Genomic DNA, 24,814 nt, shown 5'->3' on the forward strand with positions numbered 1-24,814 from the left:
CCATAGGAGCAGAACCTGCAGGCTACGGGAGGGCAGGGACTACGCCAGCTCACTGCTGAATCCTGAGTGCCTGGTTCAAAGACTGTCAACAGTGGGGGCTCCAAAATACTTGTCTGTATTACCATGAATTGCCTCCACCGCTTCTGATAAGCTGCAGTGTGAATGGCCCAGCCTGAAAGTCAGACTTCCTAACTCTCACATTAATGAGATCTTATTCTCCATACCTGGACTGTCTGGTAATCAGAAGCATCAATTCCTTTTACCGTCACCTCTCGGAAAACTCTTGGCTCCAGTTCCTCTTTGGTAAGATCACAGTGATAAATGATACCTAAAAAGTAGAAGAAGGCTTGGTTTAGTCTACGGGACTCACTAGATGCAAAGGGGGCAAGGATCACAAACCACAACCAAATGCCAGTAATAGCAAGAGAGGACTATTTGTCAGGGACTTGGTTAATCCCCACCACAGTCGAAGGCTCACTGCAGACAAGTGCTTAGAACAGAATCTGGCATGAGGGGTGCTATGTAAGTGTTCATCCTCATCATCACCGTCTCATGCAGCCTTCTTTTTTACAACACTAGTAAGTATATACATTTTAGAAGATTCTAATGCATTCTGTGCATATGAGAAAAGGTGAGAAACCTAACTGCGGAAATTTAACTGGTCTTTCCCAAGCTGGGTCACTTAGGAATTCAGGTAAAAAAAAAAAAAAGGTAGACTTCATCTAGCGCCATTTGACCTGGGAGGTCACGACAAAAAACTCAAGTGATTTGCCCAGGGTCAAGAGCCAGTCAGGGGTCTCTTGATAAACACTCCGGGGCTCCTGCTACCTGACACCTGCCTCTCTGTGGACACGCATGTGGACAGCGATCACGGACCAAAGATGATCAGGAGGAATTACAAAATTGCTTTTCCAATTTGGATGATCCCAGTAGTTGTGCACAACACAAAATGACTACTATACATACTAAGAATTCCAGCTTACGAAACACTAATTAAACATTTCCCGAATTTAATGCTACTACTTACTTTCTTCTTTTTTTTTTTTTTTTTTTGAGACGGAGTCTGGCTCTGTCGCCCAGGCTGGTGTGCAGTGGCCGGATCTCAGCTCACTGCAAGCTCCGCCTCCCAGGTTCACGCCATTCTCCTGCCTCAGCCTCCCGAGTAGCTGGGACTACAGGCGCCCGCCACCTCGCCCGGCTAGTTTTTTGTATTTTTTTTAGTAGAGACGGGGTTTCACCGTGTTAGCCAGGATGGTCTTCATCTCCTGACCTCGTGATCCACCTGTCTCGGCCTCCCAAAGTGCTGGGATTACAGGCTTGAGCCACCGCGCCCGGCCAATGCTACTACTTTCTAACATTTAAGAACTAAATCAAAGAAATAATAAGACAAGTCATTAATGTTTGAAAACAATGACACTGCTGTGGTTTATAAAACAGAATTAGTCATCCACAGAGTGGCTGGTGTGGAAATAGCACCTCCCCACATAATACTTTAAACATATGCTGTCAAGTATATGAAAAATCGATTTAGTGATCCCATCAGTACTTGCTGGAAAACCAAAAACCAAACAGTACTCCCACAGGGCACATTTAAATGGAATAATCATTATTAAAATGTCAGTTCTTTCTTCTCGACTCCTCTGTGTATGCACTTCACTAATAGCTGGGAAACAATATGCTGCCCCCAACTGGAAAGGAGTAATACATTCAGATCGGTGAACAGCACAGCCGCCAATCCTTATGCATGTTGTCTCAATTCTCATGATTACAGACAAACTGTTTTAAGGTTACCATAACAGGGTATACAATTAACGCTGACAGTAAGATGTATAACATGACTCAAGTATTGATTTTCTTAGTTTAAGTTACGCTTGGATATTTGTTAGAGTATACCTTTATATATACTTCCAGTTGCATTCTGTGAGCATGCATTCTAATTTACCAGATATACTGAACATTGCACTTGCCTAAATCAATGTAATCTTGACGGTAAAAGGCTATCTCTTGTGGTATGTTTTAATTTTTAAGAGCTTCTTGGAGTACCTGGTGCCCCCCACAAACACAAAAAGCATGTGAATCTTTGAAAAAAAGGACAAATCAACAACAACAACAACAACAACAAAGACAGTGTGCAGACCAAGCATGTGCCATTTGAGCACCTGCCTCAGCGTGGCATCACCATGACTTGTAGTACAGCAAATGACAAAGGCCTAGGGAGCCAAAATTCCCAGCTCTGCAAGTTGCTAGCTCAGTGACCTGAGACAAGGCTCCAAAGTACTAGAATGCAAGTTCTGTAGTGAAAGACAATGAGTAGGAAATAGACTCTAAATGCCTGTTTATCTAGAAAGGTTGAGACATCAAATCTAACTGCAGAACGAAATAAATATGCAACAGGGGCTGGTTACTGTTCACGGAAAGAGTTTCAAATGCCCGACCTCCCTATTCTTCTGTCCTGTGCACCAGAAGTGGTGCCTTGAAGGAGGCTGTGTTAAACCTGGAGGTATTGGCACTTAACATATTTTATCGATACTTTCTATTTACAGATCCATCTAGGTTAGCCCCTTGCATATTCACAGCATGATGTGAATCTCTATAATCTAATGATGCTTTGTGTCCCATCTGATGTGGCTCACAGAGGATAAGAACAAGGAAGGTGGGGTTTGAAGAAAACATCCTAGAATCATAAACCAGAGTTGGTCAGGTGATCCCTAGGAAATAAATTTCAAAGTTTAATGCTGAAAAAAGAGAATTGAACTATGGAAGTCCCTTAAGGCCAGAGGAGGTATCTGGACTTGAGAAGGAGGCAGGGAGATCAGCTGGTATGTTCCCAGTGTAATCTGAAATAAATGTAAGGAGAAGCAGGAGTAGTCAGGAGAAAGAGACAACTCTAGGAGAAGCCACCAAAACAAGAATCAGGGGATCCAAAAAGTCACGTATGTAAAAAGGCGGCACACTTTGTAACCCACAGAGATTTTGTTTTAACTGATTTTAGGTTGGGTTTTAACATTATTAAAAGAACAAAAGAAAAACAAGTCTCAAAAAGTTTAGACTTATCACTGATAATCCCTGAAAGGCTTTTCTATGATTTCTCACCCCTGACTCCCAGAGCCATGCATATGGGACTGCTCTACGAGATTATTACAACACGCAGGTCTGGAGCTCACCCTAGGCAACTCTCCAAGGTTCCACAAGTACAGAGTTCACAGGTTCAACCACTAAGTGGTTTGAACCAGAGGGAGTAAGTGCACTGTGCTCTAAGCTGCTACGGCTGCCTGTTTTCTTCCAAATGGGATTCAAGGTGCCAAAGTAAGTCATAAGTGGCTTGGGCTCAAGATGTGTTTTCACCATGTACCTCCAAGGAAAACAAAGTCAGCTGGTGTGCACCTGCCAGAGGTACCACATGTCTGCAGCAGGAAGCTGGAGCTGCAGTTATTTGTGACCCTGGGGTTTTCCATATAATTGAGTGCCTCTACACTTGGACAATAAGCCCTTTCTTCCCCAGGTAATGATGAGCTTGTTCCTGACATAAATGGTCACATGCGGTCACTGAAGGAGGTTTACAGGCCTTTGGGGACTCCAGTTTTTATTAAGAGCAGGTGAGTCACCCTCACTGCCCTCCTCATTGTCCTTTATCCATTTAAACTGTTTAAGATACAAAATTTTCCAAAGTAAAACTTCTGTACCCAGTGTAAATTTGAGGAAATAAACTGTGGGTACTGCAGCAGTGGGTTAAGAATGGCTATCTAGAAGAAATGATCTTCCTCATCTGTCCACTGGCTGCTGCTGTACTCCAGGTTCTAGGGGGAAGAGGGAATGGAGGAGGTGCAGGACACCCTGAAGTCGAATTCTTGAACGGTCGCTTCCTGGCTTCTGGCCCTTGCGCGGTTTCCACATTCTTGTGGGTGCTTTTCCTAGTTTCTCTTGATCTACTACAAGGTGCTTGGGGAAGCAAAGCCTGCTAGGTTTTCAAGGTATACTATCAGACCTATTTACAGAACATTATTCTTTTGGTTTTAATAACCCTGACAGCAACCTGCCACCACAATAAGATTCCTTATGGACTGCCTGCTCTGTGACTCAGAGGCTCAAAATAAAAGTGCCGAGACATCACTGTCAACTGGCCAAATCCCAAGAGGTGGTCGGGGCCACTTGAGCACCTGCCTTGCTCTCCCCTAAGACTGCTTTTTTTGTCTAATGACCAAACGACTGCAGCAAAACTGAGTGGGACAAAAAGCACTTCAGAGGAGTTCAACATATGTGCATAAGGAAAGTGCAGACTTTTTTTCAGCCAGATTGCTTTTAGGACAGGGTCTGCCTGGTCAACTGCAAACTGCCAACTGAGCCAGACTCCTGGGACAAACCACAGTGTGTGTATGGCCATGATGCTACAAAAACAGTGCAGACGGACGGAATGGAGGAAAAAAACAAAACAAAGCAAACTGAAGGTGACCAATTTTTTTTTTTTTTTTTTAAAGTTAAAAAGAGAGCTATGTTTACTTTGGGGAAAATTAACCCATACCATAAAATGTAAAACCACAACTTACAAGTGTTTCCCTTTCCTACTAGAACCAAATAACACACATTTTTTCATGATGTAAGACTATACTTTTAGAATTACATTTTATTTGGGTTTAACAACAGCAGAATTGATTCTCAGCTTATTCCAGAGAACATTTTTTTGTCAGATGTAGCTAAATATTTTACATTTTTATATCTGCACTGTGTTCTTGTGCATATAGACCAAAGACTGAATCAAACGTTGTATTCATTGGTACTAATTTTTTTTTTTTTTTTTTTTTTTTTGAGATGGAGTCTCACTCTGTTGACAGGCTAGAGTGCAGTGGTACAATCTTAGCTCACTGCAACCTTTGCCTCCCGGGTTCAAGTGATTCTCCTGCCTCGGCCTCCTGAGCAGCTGGGACTACAGGCGCATGCCACCACACCAGGCTAGTTTTTGTATTTTTAGAAGAGACTGGGTTTCACCATGCTGCCCAGTATGGTCTCGATCTCTTGACCTTGCGATCCACCCACCTCGGCCTCCCAAAGTGCTAGGATTATAGGAGTGAGCCACTGTGCCTGGCCCATTGGTATTAATTTTTAATCAACCTAGAACGTTAGCTGTTCCTGGCTCCAGAAGAACAGAGACTTGGAATATAAGATTAATGAGACTGCCATTTTAGGCATTTACCTTTCCCTTTGTTCTGGGCATCTGTTCTAGTGTTTTATTCCCAGTAAGTAATTTTGGCTATAATACAGCATATGTGATTTTCAATAACATAGCATTATACTTCCATTTCCCCCAAAGAAACCCAAACACCAGTCTGATTTTTAAAGTGAACAGCAACAGTGCCCAGCACTTTGGGAGGCCGAGACGGGCGGATCACGAGGTCAGGAGATCGAGACCATCCTGGCTAATATGGTGAAACCCCGTCTCCACTAAAAAATACAAAAAACTAGCCGGGCGAGGTGGTGGGTGCCTGTAGTCCCAGCTACTCGGGAGGCTGAGCCAGGAGAATGGCGGGAACCCGGGAGGCGGAGCTTGTAGTGAGCTGAGATCCAGTCACTGCACTCTAGCCCGGGCGACAGAGCGAGACACTGTCTCAAAAAAAAAAAAAAAAAAAAAAAAGTGAACAGCAACAGTGAAAAAACACTTGCCTGGAGATAAAAAGGAAGTAAACTGATAGAAGATTTCAGTGTCCTTCTTCTGACCGCTGTACCCCACGATGCTGCCGACCTCAAGCGGGAAGGTCTTAAGGAGAGCACCAGTAGTCAGGTCGTGGAGCTGTAGAATGTTCTTGACATCATGGAGGTAGCATAAGACCAAGAAGTTGGACCTGACACAAGCTACCCATTCTGAAAGGATAAGAAGGAGAAAACACCTAATGCAATTTTAAAAATTAATGAAAACATATTTAATTGAGCAATAGTTCCAGAGCTACACATAGGACTATATGTAGCAATGAGACTTGCAATGTCACGTTTACTTTTTTTTTTTTTTTCTGGAGACAGGGTCTTGCTGTTGCCCAGGCTGGAGTGCAATAGTGCAATCTCAGCTCACTGCGACCTCTACCTCCCAGGTTCAAGGGATTTTTCTGCCTCAGCCTCCCAAGTGGCTGGGATTACAGATGTGTGCCACCACGCCTGGCTAATTTTCATACTTTTAGTAGACGGGATTTCACTATCTAGTCCAAACCGGTCTTGAACTCCTGGCCTCAAGAGATCTGCCCGTCTCGGCCTCCCAAAGTGTTGAGATTACAGGCGTTTACAGGCGTGAGCCACCATGCCCAGCCTGATAATTGGTTTTAATTATTCATCTAGTTTTCAACATATTCCTTTAATAAATGACTATTTTATTTCCTCGGCCAGGGGCTTTTGATGACCTAGATAACGTGTGGAATAGTAACCCTGCCTTCCTATTTTGTGCCCATTATCATGCTATAGGAGCTATAAGGAGGAAAACAATAAAAGTCAAATCATGGTTCATGTTTGACAGGATTATTAGATAAAAATGTAATAATCCCTTGTTATCCACCAGATTCCCTGCAAAGTGCTAGAGAGACAAGTAGTAAGATGAGGTCGATTCTGCTCGTGAGACAAAATCATATAAAAATGCAAGTAATAAACCATAAACAAGGGTAAGTGACTGGTTGGTTGAGGATCCAAAACGAATGACAGCCCTAAAGCAAGGGTTGAATTGAGTCTCAAGTACAGGAGTGTGGAGATGGAGGGGAAATGGGGGCTAGCAGGAAAAGCACAGCATCCTATGGGATGAGGTGCAGGAAGATAGGCGACTCCTGGCACGAAGGCCAGAGCCAGGAATGGGGAAAGGAACAGGAAGGACAGAAAGAAGACTGGTAAAGAGAACAAATGAGAGATCTGTTTTCAAGAGGAAGAGCTGTTCAGGTTAAGGCAGATGGAGATGCTGGTGGTGGCCTGATAGGCCATCCAGTGAGCCAGGTAGAGGGGAGTTTAGTTACCTGTGACTGTGGAGCCACTGTTTGAACACAAGGGCAACACAAAGATGGCATTAATCAAGGATGCATGTGTCTGACAGCTGAATGCAGAACAATGGAAGTCTACGGAGCGGAGAAGAGTAAGAGCACTATTGCAACAAGCCGGGGAGAACACCACATCAAGCGGGGGATCAAGTCTGGGCAGGAAAGAAAATAAATGAAAGGTACTTCCCAAGAAGAACAGCCAGGGCTTGATGCCTGCAGGGATATGGAGAGTAAGGTAAAGAGTTCTCCTCAACTCCCAGGGCTGCAACTTGCAGTGACAGGGTTTAGTGACAGAGCTGGGAGAGTAGGAGTGAGAGGTGATGAGGAAAGGAGAAAACGAAGGGTGAGCACAGAGGTCTGCCTGAGGTAGGGCCAGGTCCCCCAGAGGGAGAGACACCGCAGCAAGTGGAAGCGAGGACAGGGCTGCAGGTGACAGGCCACATGTGCTGAACAGACAAGCCTTTCTTGGGTTTCATGTGGTAGGGTGGGGTTCTTGACGCTGCTTATTTTGATAACCCAAGAAACTAGCAGTTCACGTTTTTAGGATGCTAGAATTTATCCACATGAAAAACAAGATGTTGGCCAGAGGGAACTCTGAGGGTCACCAGGGGCCTTGATCTTGGGCTGCTGAGATTACTACGGCAAGCTTTTTTTTCTCAAGTGAGAACATAGAGAAGAACTCATACAACCAAAAGTAATTTGCTCATTCTCCAATGCACTTTTTAAAAAAACCTCAGTCAGGCAACATATTTCATGTGGCTTAATGTTTTAAAGAGACAAAAGTATGGGGGGAAAATGAAGTAAATTATAGCTGTCAAAGAATAATCAATCTGTGTTAACTATGAGTACATCAGAATTATAAAACAGATAAAAGTGAGTAACAAAAGGACAAGGTGATTTGTAGACTGTCATTAATAAAAGCTCTGACTTTACAGCTGTACTTTATGACTCATTTCTAGTTCTTTTTTCTCAATAGGGCACTCCGTGCTCATGATATATGGCACATTCAAATTCAACCATGCTTCTCTTTAAACTGATGAGTTCTAGTGAACACTGAAGGTTTCCCCTTTCCAGTCTGAAAATCTTGTAACCTTTCAGAAGGAAGGTTATACAAATACATCACCCCCCTCAACAAAATCTCCTAGCATTAATCTGCATTTCATTATATCTATAAGATGGAATGTCACCTTAAGGCATAGTTAAAACCCCTCTTTTGACTTTAAATGGCAGAAATTCAGATGCCTTGGGAAATAGTTACAACATCCATGATGGTGTCCTATACTAGAATCACTGTTTAATCCTGACCTGTGCCTGAAAAACTCCTTGAGCACCTACATGAAGACTTATGCCACCCAAGTCTCATTGGGATGCACCAACGCATGCATGAGGTCTGTGCATGAAGAACAGAGTGCTGAACCTGGCACGTAGGAAGCCCTCACTAACTGCTGGCTATAACTACCCTTAGGGGGACATTCCTGCCTTGGTTTGGACAGAAGCCATCAGGCTATCAAAGTGACCATGAAACAGATTCACTACACAAAGGTATTGAAATAAATGGTCAAAAATCTGTTGTGTTTCTTGTGGATCCCTCATCCAAATATAAATAAGGGTCAGAATGTGAACAGAGGGTTTTGAGGAGACAGGTGATAAGATTTCCTCTTGCTCTTGCCTGTAAGTCCCCCGCCCTATGGGAGGGTGACAAGATTATCACCTTCTACCGACCCCAGCCTAACACAGACAGGGTACTGGTGCCTGATCCAGACCTGCAAGTTATAGAGACTGTGCCTGGAAATCCAAAAGGCAGGACAATGGCCAACGACTTGAGAGGAAGAGCCTGGAATGGGTTGCTGTCTCAGGGTTACAGACATGAATTTCGAGCAGGCATGCGGTTGTCTTGGGTCCTGTCCAACAGAACTGCCTACAGGGGTATGGAGATCTAAGTACAAAAGGGTTGAGGGGCGCAGTCAGGTGCCCAGGGGCTGAACAGACTCAATAAAACACCCAGGAGTGCTTTCTCCAGGGTCAAGGGACCTGCAGAAACAAGGGACCAGCAGGAAGTGCCCACAGCAACCTGTGATCCCGAGAGAAGCAGCTGGAATCAGCTGCTTCCCTGCCACCCCCAAGCAATGCTAGGTTTAAATACCTGCCAGGCACAGAAAGCACACCACCTTGAGCAAGAGAGAAATAGTTTCTTACTGATCAAGGACCTGAACGTGGATCTGCCTGACTCCAAGACCTGTGCTTTAATTCACTGAAAAACACATTTTAGGACTGCTTTATCTCAGACAGGGCCACTCTGTAGATCTCAAGGGGGACTTTTTTTCCTCATTATATATCACATATATTTGCATTTTTAAATGGTCCTATTTTATCCTCATTCAACCCAGCAGCAGAAGTTCACCACCACCAAGTAAACTTCCTTGGCCTAATGGTACTGAACTCTTCTTTTGTGTAAAAAACTGTCCCCATATTAATGAGTTTTGTTCTAGTCAACATCAACTTTCATGCAACAAATAATTTATCAAGCAGCATATCATTTTTGGAAAAATCACAGAGAATGAATAAAAGGGAACTGAAAGGCTCTCTGTGAAACACGACTGATATGGAAGTGACGTTCTCAAGAGGTTAACATAGTTCACTGCACAAAGCAGCAACTGCGATGGGTTTCAATTCGATCTGACAATAGTCTATTCCCTTTTCTAATAAGAGGGCTCTAAATCCACACTAAGATCAACAACAGGGATACAGCCAATAGCCAAAGGTTACTCAAAAGCGTAAAGCTAAGGATTCTAAATCTAAATAGTTTTAAAAATTAAATGTTCGTGATTATTACCAGACATTAAGTATACAAAGACAACTGACCTATTTTTTTAAAAAGCAGTACCTTCGAAGTCTGAAATCCTACCTCTACAATTTTTATGAAGACCGTGCATTTCTACATGATATAGTACTAAGCTACAAAGATATGACACAATGAAAACTTGGATGAACTATTTACACACTTCATTCCTGATGACTACAGGTTGAAGGTTTTTTATCTTGTAACAGGTCACTAGAGAATGAGAGATGCACTAACTTGTTGACGTTCTCATCAAAAATAAGAGCACAATTTTCAAGTAACGTGTGTTCTCACCTAAGACATCTTTCTCATGCTCAGGAACAAGCACTTTCCACTTAGACTCTTCAGGATCCCTGAAGTCAATGTTGATCACGCGATAGTTGGGAGAATGGCGATTCGTCTTGAACGTGAACACCGTCCCCTCATTGGTCACGTAGTCATATTCTCCTTCAAAGTTGTCGATCAGTTTTACCCACTTTAGGATTCCTGGCAAGAGACCAAGCATTATCATGTCTCTAATGTTTAAAAATGGTGTTGCTTTGTGTGTAGGGAGGAGAGGGTGGATCTTTCTTATCCCCAAAACATAAAGCAGAGATATTTGGGAGATCTAGGGCATGAAAAGGAGCAAGGACCAGTTGTACGTGAATTGAAAAATGCTAAGGAGCCCTTGAAACACCCGGCAAGGAGGGCAGAATGAAGGACCTCTCTTCCCAGCCCATCACCCCCACAAAATCGGGTAAATCCTCTTCCACCTGAGCCAGCCTCAAATCTGGGTACTTCTCTCCACCTCTCCTGCCATCACACCATTCCAAGTCGTCGTCTCCCTCCCTCCCAAGTCTTTGTGTTCCACAGCAGTGGCTCCCAACCACGGACACTTTCACCCCCAGGGAACATCTGAAAATGTCTGGAGACACTTTTGGCTGTCACAACTTGAGGGTGCGGTTACCACTGGCACCTAAAAGGTAGAGACCAGAGATGCTGCTAAACATGCTACAATGCACAGGACAGCCCTATAACAAAGTAGCAGCCAGCTAAAAAGGTCAATAGTGCCAAGTCTGAGAATTCTTGGTCTATAACATTAGCTTCCTGCCTGGTCTTCCCACTGTCACTCTTGATTTTCTCAGTATGGCAGCCATCACAATATCTCAATCTTCTAAACTGGTCCATGTTAGTGTCCTTAGAAACTTTCAATGACTTCTCCATTATACCTGAAATAAAATAAAAATTCCTTCCCATGGTCTTGCATGCTACAGTCCTTTCCCACTTAGCCAACTTCAGATGGTTCCAACATTTGCTTCACTTCCTGTCCTTTACTGGCATTGGTCTTTATTAGATGCCACTTTTAACTGGCACCCAGTTTGTTTCTTCACAGCACTTCTCTCAAGATATATTCATCTATTTATTTTTGTTTGTTAAAAGATGAGGTCTCTCGGTTGGGCATGATGGCTCATGACTGTAATCACAGCACTTTGGGAGGCCAGGGAAGGCGGATCACTTGAGGTCAGGAGTTCGAGACCAGCCTGGCCGCATGGAAACCCTGTCTCTATTAAAAATACAAAATTAGCTGGGTGTGGTGGCACATGCCTGTAATCCCAGCTTACTTGGGAGGCTGAGGCACGGAACTGCTTGAACCCAGAAGACAGAGGTTGCAATGGGCTGAGACTACACCACTTCACTCCAGCCTAAGCAGAGTGAGACTCTGTCTCAACAACAACAACAACAACAAGAGATGAGGTCTCTCCACGTTGCCCAGGCTTGAACACAGTGGCTATTCACAGGCATAATCATAGTTCACTGCAACCTCCAACTCCCGGGCTCCCAAGATCCTCTTTGCCTCAGCATCCCGAGTAGCCAGGACTACACGTACACAACCTAGTGCCCAGCTCTTTCTCAAGATACAATTATGTATTTATTTGCTTATTGTTTGTCTTTTCATTCACTGTTTCATACTTGGCACAAAACTGAGTGGCAGGTAACTTGAAACATACAAAATAAAATTTTCTTTGGCATAAAAGGGACATTTTCCAGACTTTAATACTAAGAACTAGAGATGATCATCACTAAAGAAAATTTTCAGTACGTCCGTATCATCATCATTTAAATAGCTCCCTAAACGCCACTTTTAATATTTAAAGTTGAAACCACAAAATCCCTTGGAAAAACATGTTTTACCATGTGTTTGACACAGATGATGTTCAGAGAACATTTCAAAAGTTCCATAAACAAAAAAGTTCTATGACTTCTAAAGTACTAAAAGGCAATGCCAGATCTTAGCTATTCTCCAATTATCTACTTTTAATTTCACAGTGAAATTGCTACACTAATTTGGGTAGTTCATTTACATTCCTTGAATCTCTCAAGGCAACTTTACATTCATTATCTCATTCATCTCTGCAGCATATCTTCATATAATTTGTTATTGAATTAAACTTAACAGGGAAATAAATTCCACCACAGAAAGAGTTCTGTGGTCATATGTTTGGATTAAAACCCCAGTTCTAACACTATTTAGTTGGGTGACCTCGAGCAATCTCTTTATTCCTTGCTAAGCCTCATTTTCTTAACTGTAAACTAGCAATAATAGGTAAATATAAAAATACTATAGGGCCAGGCGCAGTGGCTCACGCCTGTAATCCCATCACTTTGGGAGGTCAAAGCAGGAGGATCACAAGGTCAGGAGATTAAGATCATCCTGGCTAATACGGTGAAACCCCATCTTTACTAAAAAATACAAAAAAATTAGCTAGGTGTAGTAGCCGGTACCTGTATTCCCAGCTACTCAGGAGGCTGAGGCAGGAAAATGGCGTGAACCCGGGAGGCAGAGCTTGCAGTGAGCCGAGATTGCACCACTGTACTCTAGCCTGGGTGACAGAGTGAGACTCCGTCTCAAAAAAAAAAAAAAAAAAAAAAAAAATTCTAAAAGTAACTATTAGTACCTTCCCCATAATAAAAACTCAAATTTAAAATAAGTGATTGGAGGCTGGCTATGGTGGCTCACACCTGTAATCCCAGCACTTTGGGAGGCCGAGGCAGGCAGATCTCTTGAGGCCAGGAGTTTGAGACCAGCTTGGACAACACAGCAAAACCCTGTCTCTACTAAAAACACAAAAAAATTAGCCAGGCATGGTGGCACACACCTGTAATCCAAGCGACTTGAGAGGCTGAGGCAAGAGAATTGCTTGAATCCAGGAGGTGGAGGCTGCAGTGAGCCGAGATCATGCCACCGCATGCCAGCCTGGGCGACAGAGCAAGACCCTGTCTCAAGAAAATATACATAAAATATTCCCATATGTTATTGAAAAGAATGTGTATTCTGAAGTTGTTGTGTGTGATATGGTAAACATGCCTATTAGGTTGTTAGTCAGATTGTTCAAATCTTCTATATATTTACTGACTTCTTTTAGCCATTCTGTCACATAAAAGGTATATTGAAAAATGTTTGTCTAGGCCTGTGAATTTGTCTGTTTTTGCTCATATTTCTATTAATTTTTGCTCCCTGTATTTTGTAATCATGATGTTAGATACACAAAGAAGTATCACATCTAAATAAAACTGAATTGAACCTTTTATGAGGTATTATCTCTAGTAATGCTTTCTGCTTTAAAGTCTACTTTCATATTAAAATAGCTACAGCATTCTCATGGTAGTATCTTAGACCAGTTATTAATCACTTTCTCATTAGCTATGTGATGCCTTCAAACAGGCATTTTCCTCAGCTTTTCTAGTTGTCTTCTGCAAAATGGTTTGTCTCAATCTGTAGTTTATCATTTTTGGAAAGAGTCTGCTCTTTCTGTGCCTATAAACTTCTGTGTCTATAAACTCAATGTCCACCTCGTGATGGGCTGTATTCTAGGTAGTTCCTTTATATATCTACATTCTATTTCACTAATTATCTCTTTGGCTGTGTCTAATCTCTTCCTTAGCCTAATAAATGAATGTTTAATGTTAATAATCTTTTTTTAAATTTCTTTTTTCTTTTTTAAAAATTTCTAGAAGTTCTACTTAATCATTTTTCAAATCTGGCTGGTCATTTTTTACAGTATCTTATTTATTGCTCATCCTTTCAAGCTTCTTGTTTATTTTTTAAAAGGAGCACCACACTGTTTAAGTATATTTAATATATTCATTTTTCACTAGGCATCTGATAATTTGACCAGCAGCCAGTATTTCTGCTGGCTCTAATTTCTCATGCTGGTGAATTTCTTCATCTGATTTATGACCTTTTTTTACTGTGAACTGCTGATTTTCCTTGAAACATTATCTGTGGAAATTCTTGGAGGCCTGGGTTGAAGTAGCACTCTTTCAGAGATGTGCGTTTCCTTTCTTGCCTCTTGGGATGCAACCAACCTGACAGCAATATAATTAAATTCTTGGCATGAGGATCTTGGATCTCATTGGTACAACCAAGTCAATCTGCACTCATGTGATGGCCTTTCTCGTGTTTTAGGAGAATTCACACCGTGTCTTCCCTTACCCCTTCTAGTGCCTAGGTAAAGACAGGCAGGTTTCCTTAGTGTTCACTCCCGATCCCCAGCCTCTCCATTGGCAAATTTATTTTTATCAGTCATCCTTATATTGACAGTATGTCTCAGCAGACTCCCAATTATGCTTTATTTCCTATCCCCCTTTCCCTCTTTCCCCAGCAGAAACATTCAGGGACAATCCAGCTCATATTCCAGCACTCCTGCTTTCATTTCATCTTTGGTCTTTATGGTTTCCCTTCTTTCATGCCAACTTAGCAATATATTTGGAAAGATACTTTATATTTTACATTTCAGTTGTTTCAACTGGGAGTCATTCAGAGTATATAAACTGCCAAACTCCCAGAAACAGACGTCTTACAACTAATTTTCAACTAATTTGAAAAAATGTTCATAAACTCTGCATCTGGGTTGCAATTAGCTTTTTTTATCCAGTGATAAACTACTAACCTCAAAAGACTACTCAGCAGGTGATCCACTCAAAGGCAATTCATCTTGGTCTACATAAAACAATGCTTTAAAAAAAAATCCCCATTCCTTAAAAGAAAAACAATTTAAGAAAAATATTAGCTGGTAATACAAAATTTGAAGAGAATAAGAAAATGTACATTTGCTTATAATAAGAACAATGAAACAATTTTCTGGAATATGACATTTGTAGACATGAAATCTTGGCTCAGTGAAATGTCAGATTCCTTAAATGTTCCCCCAACAATAAAGCATCTCCTGATGTGAAACCTTTATTTCACAGAGTAACCACCTTATGGTTGCTACCTGACAAGGTCCTGGAGCCAGTGATATTTGTTATGACCCCTCCCTACCCAACATCACTAAAGTATGCACCAACGGCAAAGCACAGTAGAAATTTCCTTCAGTCCTGCTATCTAATTAGATAAGCCTGAAGATGTGGCACAAATGAAAATCATTCAAGCTCCAGGAGGGAGGTTCCAAGACGGCCAAATAGGAACAGCTCTAGTCTACAGCTCCCAGCGTGAGCGACACAGAAGACGGTTGATTACTGCATTTCCAACTGAGATACTGGGTTCATCTCACTGGGGCTTGTCGGACAGTGGGTGCAGCCAACGGAGCATGAGCCAAAGCAGAGCAGGGCATCGACTCACCCGGGAAGCACAAGGGATTGGGGAACTCCCTTTCCTAGCCAGGGGAAGCTGTGAAAGATGGTACCTGGAAATTCGGGACACTCCCACCCTAATACTGTACCTTTCCAACAGACTTAACAAACAACACACCAGGAGATTATATCCCACGCCTGGCTCAGCAGGTCCCATGCGCACGGAGCCTTGCTTGCTGCTAGCACAGCAGTCTGAGATCAAACTACAAGGTGGCAGTGAGGCTGGGGGAGGGGTGCCCGCCATGGCTGAGGCTTGAGGAGGTAAACAAAGTGGCTGGGAAATTCAAACTGGGTGGAGCCCACCACAGCTCAAGGAGGCCTAACTGCCTCTGTAGACTCCACCTCTCCGGGCAGGGCATAGCTGAACAAAAGGCAGCAGAAACTTCTGCAGACTTAAACGTCCCTGTCTGACAGCTTTGAATAGAGTAGTGGTTCTCCCAGCACAGAGTTTGAGATCTGAGAACGGACAGACTGCCTCCTACAGTGGGTCCCTGACCCCCGAGTAGCCTAACTGGGAGGCATCTCCCATTAGGGGCCGACTGACACCTCATACAACCGGGTGCCCCTCTGAGGCAAAGATTCCAGAGGAAGGATCAGGCAGCGACATTTGCCATTCTGCAATATTTGCTGTTCTGCAGCCTCTGCTGGTGATACCCAGGCAAACAGGGTCTGGAGTGGACCTCTAGAAAGCTCCAACAGTTTGCAGCAGAGGGTCCTGACTGTTAGAAGGAAAACTCACAAACAGAAAGGACATCCACACCAAAACCCCATCTGTACGTCACCATGATCAAAGGCCAAAGGTAGATAAAGACACAAAGATGGGGAGAAACCAGAGCAGAAAAGCTGTAAATTCTAAAAATCAGAGTGCCTCTCTCCTCCAAAGGAATGTAGCTCCTCAGCAGCAATGGAACAAAGCTGGATGGAGAATGACTTTGATGAGTTGAGAGAAGGCTTCAGACGATCGGTAATAACAAACTTTTCTGAGCTAAAGGAGGATGTTTGAAACCATCGCAAAGAAGTGAAAAACCTTGAAAAAGATTAGATGAATGGCTAACTAGAATAAACAGTGTAGAGAAGACCTTAAATGAACTGACAGAGCTGAAAAACCCATGGCAAGAGAACTACATGATGCATGCACAAGCTTAAGTAGCCGATTCGATCAAGTGGAAGAAAGGGTATCACTGACTGAAGATCAAATGAATGAAATGAAATGAAAAGAGAAGTTCAGAGAAAAAAGAGTAAAAGGAAATGAACAAAGCCTCCAAGAAATATGGGACTACGTGAAAACACCAAATCTACGTCTGATTGGCGTACCTGAAAGTGATGGGGAAAATGGCACCAAATTAGCAAACACTCTGCAGGGTATTATCCAGGAGAACTTCCCCAACCTAGCAAGGTAGGCCAACATTCAAATTCAGGAAATACAGAGAACGCCACAAAGATACTCCTTGAGAAGAGTAACTCCAAGACACATAATTGTCAGATTCACCAAAGTTGAAATGAAGGAAAAAATTTTGGGGGCAGCCAGAGAGAAAGGTCGGGTTACCCACAAAGGGAAGCCCATCAGACCAACAGTAGATCTCTCGGCAGAAACTCTACAAGCCAGAAGAGAGTGGGGTCCAATATACAGTATTCTTAAAGAAAAGAATTTTCAACCCAGAATGTCATATCCAGCCAAACTAAGTCTAACAAGTGAAGGAGAACTAAACTCCTTTACAGACAAACAAATGCTGAGAGATTTTGTCACCAACAGGCCTGCCTTACAAGAGCTCCTGAAGGAAGCACTAAACATGGAAAGGAATATCTGGTACCAGCCACTGCAAAAAACATGCCAAATTGTAAAGACCATCGATGCTAGGAAGAAACTGCATCAACTAACGAGCAAAATGACCAGCTAACATCATGATGACAGGATCAAATTCACACATAATAGTATTAATCTTAAATGTAAATGGGCTATATGCTCAAATTAAAAGACACAGACACAGGCAAATTGGATAAAGAGTAAAGATAAATCAGTGTGCTGTATTCAGGAGACCCATCTCACATGCAGAGACGAAATAGGCTCAAAATAAAGGGATGGAGGAAGATATACCAAGCAAATGGAAAGCAGAAAAAGGCAGGGGTTGCAATCCTAGCCTCTGATAAGACAGACTTTAAACCATCAAAGACCAGAAGAGACAAAGAAGGCCATTACATAATGGTAAAGGGATCAATTCAACAAGAAGAGCTAACTGTCCTAAATATACATGCACCCAACACAGGAGCACCCAGGTTCATAAAGCAAGTCCTTAGAGACTTACAAAGAGACTTAGACTCCCATACAATAATGGGAGACTTTAACACCCCACTGTCAACATTAGACAGATCGATGAGACAGAAGGTTAACAAGGATATCCAGGAACTGAACTCAGCTCTGCACCAAGTGGACCTAATAGACATCTACAGAACTCTCCACCCAACGTCAACAGAATATACATTCTTCTCAGCACCACATCGCATGTATTCTAAAACTGACCACATAGTTGGAAGTAAAGCGCTCCTCAGCAAATGTAAAAGAACAGAAATGATTAAAAAAAAAAAAAAAAAACCATCTCTCAGACCACAGTGCAATCAAACTAGAACTCAGGATTAAGAAACTCACTCAAAACCACTCAACTACATGGAAACTGAACAACCTGCTCCTGAATGACTCCTGGGTACATAATAAAATGAAGGAAGAAATAAAGATGTTTTTTGAAACCAATGAGAACAAAGACACAACATACCAGAATCTCTGACACACATTTAAAGTAGTGTGTAGAGGGAAATCTGTAGCACTGAATGCCCACAAGAGAAAGCAGGAAAGATCAAAATTGACACCCTAACATCACAATTAAAAGAGCTAGAGAAGCAAGAGCAAACACATTCAAAAGCTAGCAGAAGGCAAGAAATAACTAAGATCAGAGCAGAACTGAAAGAGATAGAGACACAAAAAACCCTTCAAAAAAATCAATGAATCTAGGAGCTGGTTTTTTGAAAAGATCAACAAAATAGAGACTACTTGCAAGCCTAACAAAGAAGAAAAGAGAGAAGAATCAAATAGACTCAATAAAAAATGATAAAGGGGACATCACCACCAATCCCACAGATATACAAACTACCATCAGAAAATACTATAAACACATCTACGCAAATAAACTAGAAAATCTAGAAGAAATGGATAAATTCCTGGACACATGCACCCTCCGAAGACTAAACCAGGAAGCAGTTGAATCCCTGAATAGACCAGTAACAGGCTCTGAAATTGAGGCAATAATTAATAGTCTACCAACCAAAACAAGTCCAGGACCAGACAGACTCACAGATGAATTCTACCAGAGGTACAAGGAGGAGCTGGTACTATTCCTTCTGAAACTATTCCAATCAATGGAAAAAGAGGGAATCCTCCCTACCTCATTTTATGAGGCCAGCATCATCCTGATACCAAAGCCTGGCAGAGACACAACAAAAAAAGAGAATTTTAGACCAATATCCCTGATGAACATCGATGCAAAAATCCTCAATAAAATACTGGCAAACCGAATCCAGCAGCACATCAAAAAGCTTATCCACCATGATCAAGTGGGCTTCATCCCTGGGATGCAAGGCTAATTCAACATATGCAAATCAATAAAGATAATCCATCATATAAACAGAACCAAAGAAAAGAACCACATGATTATCTCAATAGATGCAGAAAAGGCCTTTGACAAAATTCAACAGCCCTTCATGCTAAAAACTCTCAATAAACTAGGTACTGATGGGACATATCTCAAAATAATTACAGCTAGTTATGACAAACCCATCGCCAATATCATACTGAATGGGCAAAAACTGGAAGCATTCCCTTTGAAAACTGGCACAAGACAGGGATACCCTCTTCTCACCACTTCTATTTAACACAGCGTTGGAAGTTCTGGCAAGGACAATCAGGCAAGAGAAAGAAATAAAGGGTATTCAATGAGGAAAAGAGGAAGTCAAATTGTCCCTGTTTGCAGAAGACATGATTGTATATTTTGAAAACCCCACTGTCTCAGCCTAAAATCTCAAGCTGATAAGCAATTTCAGCAAAGTCTCAGGATACAAAATCAATGTGCAAAAATCACAAGCATTCCTATACACCAATGACAGACAGAGAGCCAAATCATGAATTAACTCCCATTCACAACTGCTACAAGGAGAATAAAATACCTAGGAATCTAGCTTACAAGGGATGTGAAGGACCTCTTCAAGGAGAACTACAAACCACTGCTCAATGAAATAAAAGAGGACACAAACAAATGGAAGAACATTCCATGCTCATGGATAGGAAGAATCAATATCGTCAAAATGGCCATACTGCCCAAGGTAATTTATAGATTCAATGCCATCCCCATCAAGCTACCAATGACTTTCTTCACAGAACTGGAAAAAACTACTTTAAAGTTCATATGGAACCAAAAAAGAACCCACATTACCAAGACAGTCCTAAGCCAAAAGAAGAAAACTGAAGGCATCATGGTACCTGACTTCAAACTATACTATAAGGCTACAGTAACCAAAACAGTATGGTACTGGTACCAAAACAGAGATATAGATGAATGGAACAGAACAGAGCCCGCAGAAATAACACCACACATCTACAACCATCTGATCTTTGACAAACCTGACAAAAACAAGAAATGAGGAAAGGATTCCCTATTTAATAAATGGTGCTGGGAAAACTTGCTAGTCATATGTATGAAGCTGAAACTGGATGCCTTCTTTATACCTTATAGAAAAATTAATTCAAGATGGATTAAAGACTTAAATGATAGATCTAAAACCATAAAAACCCTAGAATAAAACCTAGACAATACCATTCAGGACATAGGAATGGGCAAGGACTTCATGACTAAAGGACCAAAAGCAATGGCAACAAAAGCCAAAATTGACAAATGGGATCTACTTAAACTAAAGAGCTTCTGCACAGCAAAAGAAACTACCATTACAATGAACAGACATCCTACAGAATGGGAGAAAATTTTTGCAATCTACCCATCTGACAAAGGGCTAATATCCAGAATCTACAAAGAACTTAAATTTACAAGAAAAAATCAAACAACCCCATCAATAAGTGGGTGAAGGATATGAACAGACACTTCTCAAAAGAAGACATTTATGCACCCAGCAAACACATGAAAAAATGCTCCTCATCAATGGCCATCAGAAAAATGCAAATCAAAACCGCAATGAGATACCATCTCACACCAGTTAGAATGGCGATCATTAAAAAGTCAGGAAACAACAGGTGCTGGAGAGGATGTGGAGAAATAGGAACACTTTTACACTGTTGGTGGGAGTGTAAATTATTTAAGTTCAACCATTGTCGAAGACAGGGTGGTGGTTCTTCAAGGATCTAGAACTAGAAATACCATTTGACCCAGTCATCCCATTACTGGGTATATACTCAAAGGATTATAAATCATGCTGCTATAGAGACACATGCACACATATATTTATTGTGGCACCATTCACAATAACAAAGACTTGGAACCAACCCAAATGTCCATCAATGATAGGCTGGATTAAGAAAATGTGGCACATATACACCATGGAATACTATGCAGCCATAAAAAAGGATGAGTTCATGTCCTTTGTAGGGACATGGATGAAGCTGGAAACCATCACTCTGAGCAAACCATTGCAAGGACAGAAAACCAAACACTGCATGTTCTCACTCACAGGTGGGAATTGAACAATGACAACACTTGGACATAGGATGGGGAACATCACACACGGGGCCTGTCATGGGGTGGGGGAAGTGGGGAGGGATAGCATTAGGAGATATACCTAATGTAAATGATGAGTTAAGGGGTGCAGCACACCAACACGGCACACGTATACACATGTAACAAACCTGCACGTTGTGCACATGTACCTTAGAACTTAAAGTATAATAAAAAAGAAATGTAAAAAAAAAAAAAAAAAATTCAAGCTGCAATGAACAAAAAACAACAGGAAGGTGTACGTTATTGTCTGCCACCAAATTCTGAAGCATTAACCTTAGCCATAAATACATACTACACATCATAAGCTCATTCAGAATAAGGTATGTGGCTGGATTCACAAAAGTCTAGCTATAAGATTTGAAAAATGGTCCAAAGTACAGGCCCTCACAAGGCCGGATGTTTTAAATGAGGGCTCTTGAAATTCTTTTGCTCTCCTGAAATCTTGTTCTACAGGGCTTTGGTAGAGAAATAAATCAAGAGAAAAGGTATTTCAGTTGAACAATGGGGCTGATTTTTGCTACTCACCAATTAGAACACTGTTGATTTAAATGGAAAACAGGAAAATCACTTTTTAAAAACAAACATGATTTAACTCTTTAACCATTTCACTTTTTGGCTACCTTCTCTGAGGTTCTTTTGTCTATAAAGTGGCATTATTCACTCTGAAGCCAAAAGAATTTTCAATTCCCAAACCTCTCTACATTCAAATGTTAAAATTACTTTTTATAAACCTGCTTCTTAGTGGGGACTGATTCATTTATCCAATGAAGATTAGTTTAAAATAAATTATCTTATGCTTTTCCTAGAGCAGTCATACTTTTATTACTTTCTTTGAAAAATCATCAACTAAACTATAGTAACTACTTTTCATAGAAAATGCTGTGCAAGCTCCCTGTTAATGGCAGCTAAAGTGCTTTTATACTTCACAAAAACTCTAAGGGCTGGACATGTCACGATAACAAATGCTAGGAGTGGTCAGGCACTGAGGCTGCAGGGCGCACAGGCTGCTGTTGTCCTGAATGACTTCCTTCTGTCTCAGTCTGCCACATGATTAAGTTAGAATACAGGCTTGGGAGTTAAACTGACATGGATCCAAGTGTTTAAATGGCATTAGGAAAGCCAGTTGTCCTCACCAGCCTCAGTTTCCTGGGGATAATAATTGGTGCTCCTCAGAAGCTGTTGAGAAGACTGAATGAAATTCCTACATTTGTAGCTTAGAACCTGACACACAGGAAATGTTACATGAACAGTATTAACTATTATTCCAAATAACACCAGTGTTCAAGTGACAAAAGTAAACTGAACATGTTTTAAAATTAGTATAAATACTCATTTTATCATTAGTATTTTGTCTTTTACATAGAATTTCCTATTTTGGGTCTTGTTTTTATACTGTCTTTTGACGTCCCAATTCTTTTTCGTTTTCCCGCATTCCCACTCTGACACGCAGATTTCCTACCAACTCCCTGTCTTCTCTCTGAGGCCCTCCTTCCTTGTTCCCTTGTTGGTTTGCTTTTAGCACTCAGATGACTTTGCTAAGCTTTGGACAGCTCCTTTGCTTAAAGCTTCTCGAATGTTTATCTCCCCTTTTCCACTCTATGCCCAAAGAATGTTCAGCCCTACCAGGCAAGAACAAAAGAGTCAATATCATCTCTGCTACCTAAAAACAAGAGCTGCATTAGTCAGAGATGGTGAAATGACCAATCTACATGTCTGCTAAATACCACATTTCCTTTTCTGGTTATGTGTTATCATGTAATGCAAATTTAACTCCTAATGCAGGAAAAAGCCAATTTTCTTTGACACGAAAGCATTAAAATAAAAATATGGTAGGTACTGAATACTTTATCAATCTAAAACGATCAAACTTTTAGCAAAAAAAAGGAGGAAGCACAGAGAGGTTAGTGAAAGTCTGGGCAACTCCCAGGTAAGCTCTTATTTCCTTACAGAAATCAGCATGTCACCACCATCCACTTTTTTCCCCTAAACTCCTCATAAATGCTGTGACATGAGCAAAGACCGCTCTGGGCCTGTCTTAAGGATGCCTATGTTGAAGGAGGTTAAGTTACTAACAACAAAGATTTCAGACTTATGGGTTCTTTTTGCCTAACAATCACTTCTTAAGAATTCTATTAAAAACCTCTGATACAATTAATTTTAAATGTAGGTCGGGCGCAGTGGCTAATGCTTGTAATCCCAGCACTTTGGGAGCCTGAGGCAAACGGATCACCCGAGGTCAGGGGTTCGTGAAAAGCCTGGCCAACATGGCAAAATCCCATTTCCACTAAAAATACAAAATTAGCCGGGTGTGGTGGTGGGCACCTGTAATCCCAGCTACTCGAAAGGCTAAGGCAGGAGAATCACTTGAACCCAGGAGGCGGAGGTTGCAGAAAAAAAAAATGTATTCAGAACAGGGACTAATGGTAAGTTCCTTTTTCGCTACTATCATCCTATAAAGCAGGGAATAAAGTACCCGACTTTCTACTGGAAAATTAAAGAACCAAAAAGAAAAGAAAACGACAAAAAGAAAGAAAACAGAAGAGAGAGGAAGCCTGAGCCTGAATCTGTGCGCTGGGGCCACAGCACTTCAGACACCCCCTCGAACTGATGATATTCACATCTTACCATCCAGCAGATGGGGAGCACTTGAAGGGCAAGGGCCACCACGTGTCATTACAAGTGCTCAACATAGTGCCTGGCACAGGGTAGGATGTTAATACAGGTCTAATTCATAACTAAATATGTGATTTAGGTACTCCTACATTTTCGACTGAACCTTACATACAGCTGTTTATAATGTAGACAACAAAAGTAACCAAAGTTAAATTTTAAAGAAGTTATTAGTATCTTCTGCTTTTGTAATAAAAATATTTAGAAATATATCCCTGAGTTAAATGTATTTATATTTTTAAGGCATAAACTTCCTTAAGTTTTCATGTAAATTTTTTAAAGTCCACATACTTGAGAAAAAAGAGAGCTCTTAGCCCTGATATTTACCCATACTGCAAAAAATATTCAAAAATTTATTCTGAATTTTGTCTACGTAACTAAAGTATATAAGGCAACTTTTTATATATTCAAAATAGGGCCAGGCACAGTGGCTCGCACCTGTAATCTCAGCACTTTGGGAGGCTGAGGCAGGAGGACTGCTTGAGCCCACGTGTTTGAAACCAGCGTAGGTAGGCAATATAGTGAGACTCCATCTCTATTTTATATTTAAATAAAGTAAATAAATAAAATAGGGTTATAGCAAACTTAGGAAGCACAGTATATACATACTTCAAAAGAAATAATATTGATTAGAAAGGCATAAAAAATATAAGAAAATCCAGACAAATTATTTTCTTGTAAGGTTCAGGATAATTAATTTCAATAAATCTGTGGGCATGAATCACATCAAGAATCACAGGAGTCAAGACTCAGCCGTCTTTTCTACTGCAGAACTAAAAACTGTCATGCTAGCCTGGTGTCTTTAATGATACCTTGACACTTCTTCGCTTTTGATGTTAAGCAACAGAGTAAGAGAAGCAAAAATCTTCTGCTCACACAATATACAGGAATGAAAAAAAGAACACATCATTCTCAGGGCTCAA

At 41.3% G+C, this 24,814-nt stretch overlaps 1 protein-coding gene across 2 annotated transcripts in view; it reads right to left on the minus strand.

Annotated features, from left to right (window-relative positions):
• PREP (prolyl endopeptidase) overlaps positions 1 to 24,814 on the minus strand; it is a 132,883-nt gene that overhangs the window by 52,931 nt on the left and 55,138 nt on the right. For both annotated transcript variants that reach the window (XM_008007468.3, XM_008007469.3), the window contains 3 exons: positions 10,132 to 10,323; positions 5,656 to 5,853; positions 225 to 328 (listed from right to left, as the gene is read on the minus strand). In XM_008007468.3, coding sequence (XP_008005659.1) covers positions 225 to 328; positions 5,656 to 5,853; positions 10,132 to 10,323 — 494 coding nt within the window. The remainder of the gene's footprint in view (positions 1 to 224; positions 329 to 5,655; positions 5,854 to 10,131; positions 10,324 to 24,814) is intronic.

Source organism: Chlorocebus sabaeus, chromosome 13 (assembly GCF_047675955.1).
Source record: "Chlorocebus sabaeus isolate Y175 chromosome 13, mChlSab1.0.hap1, whole genome shotgun sequence".
Lineage (NCBI taxonomy): Eukaryota > Metazoa > Chordata > Mammalia > Primates > Cercopithecidae > Chlorocebus > Chlorocebus sabaeus.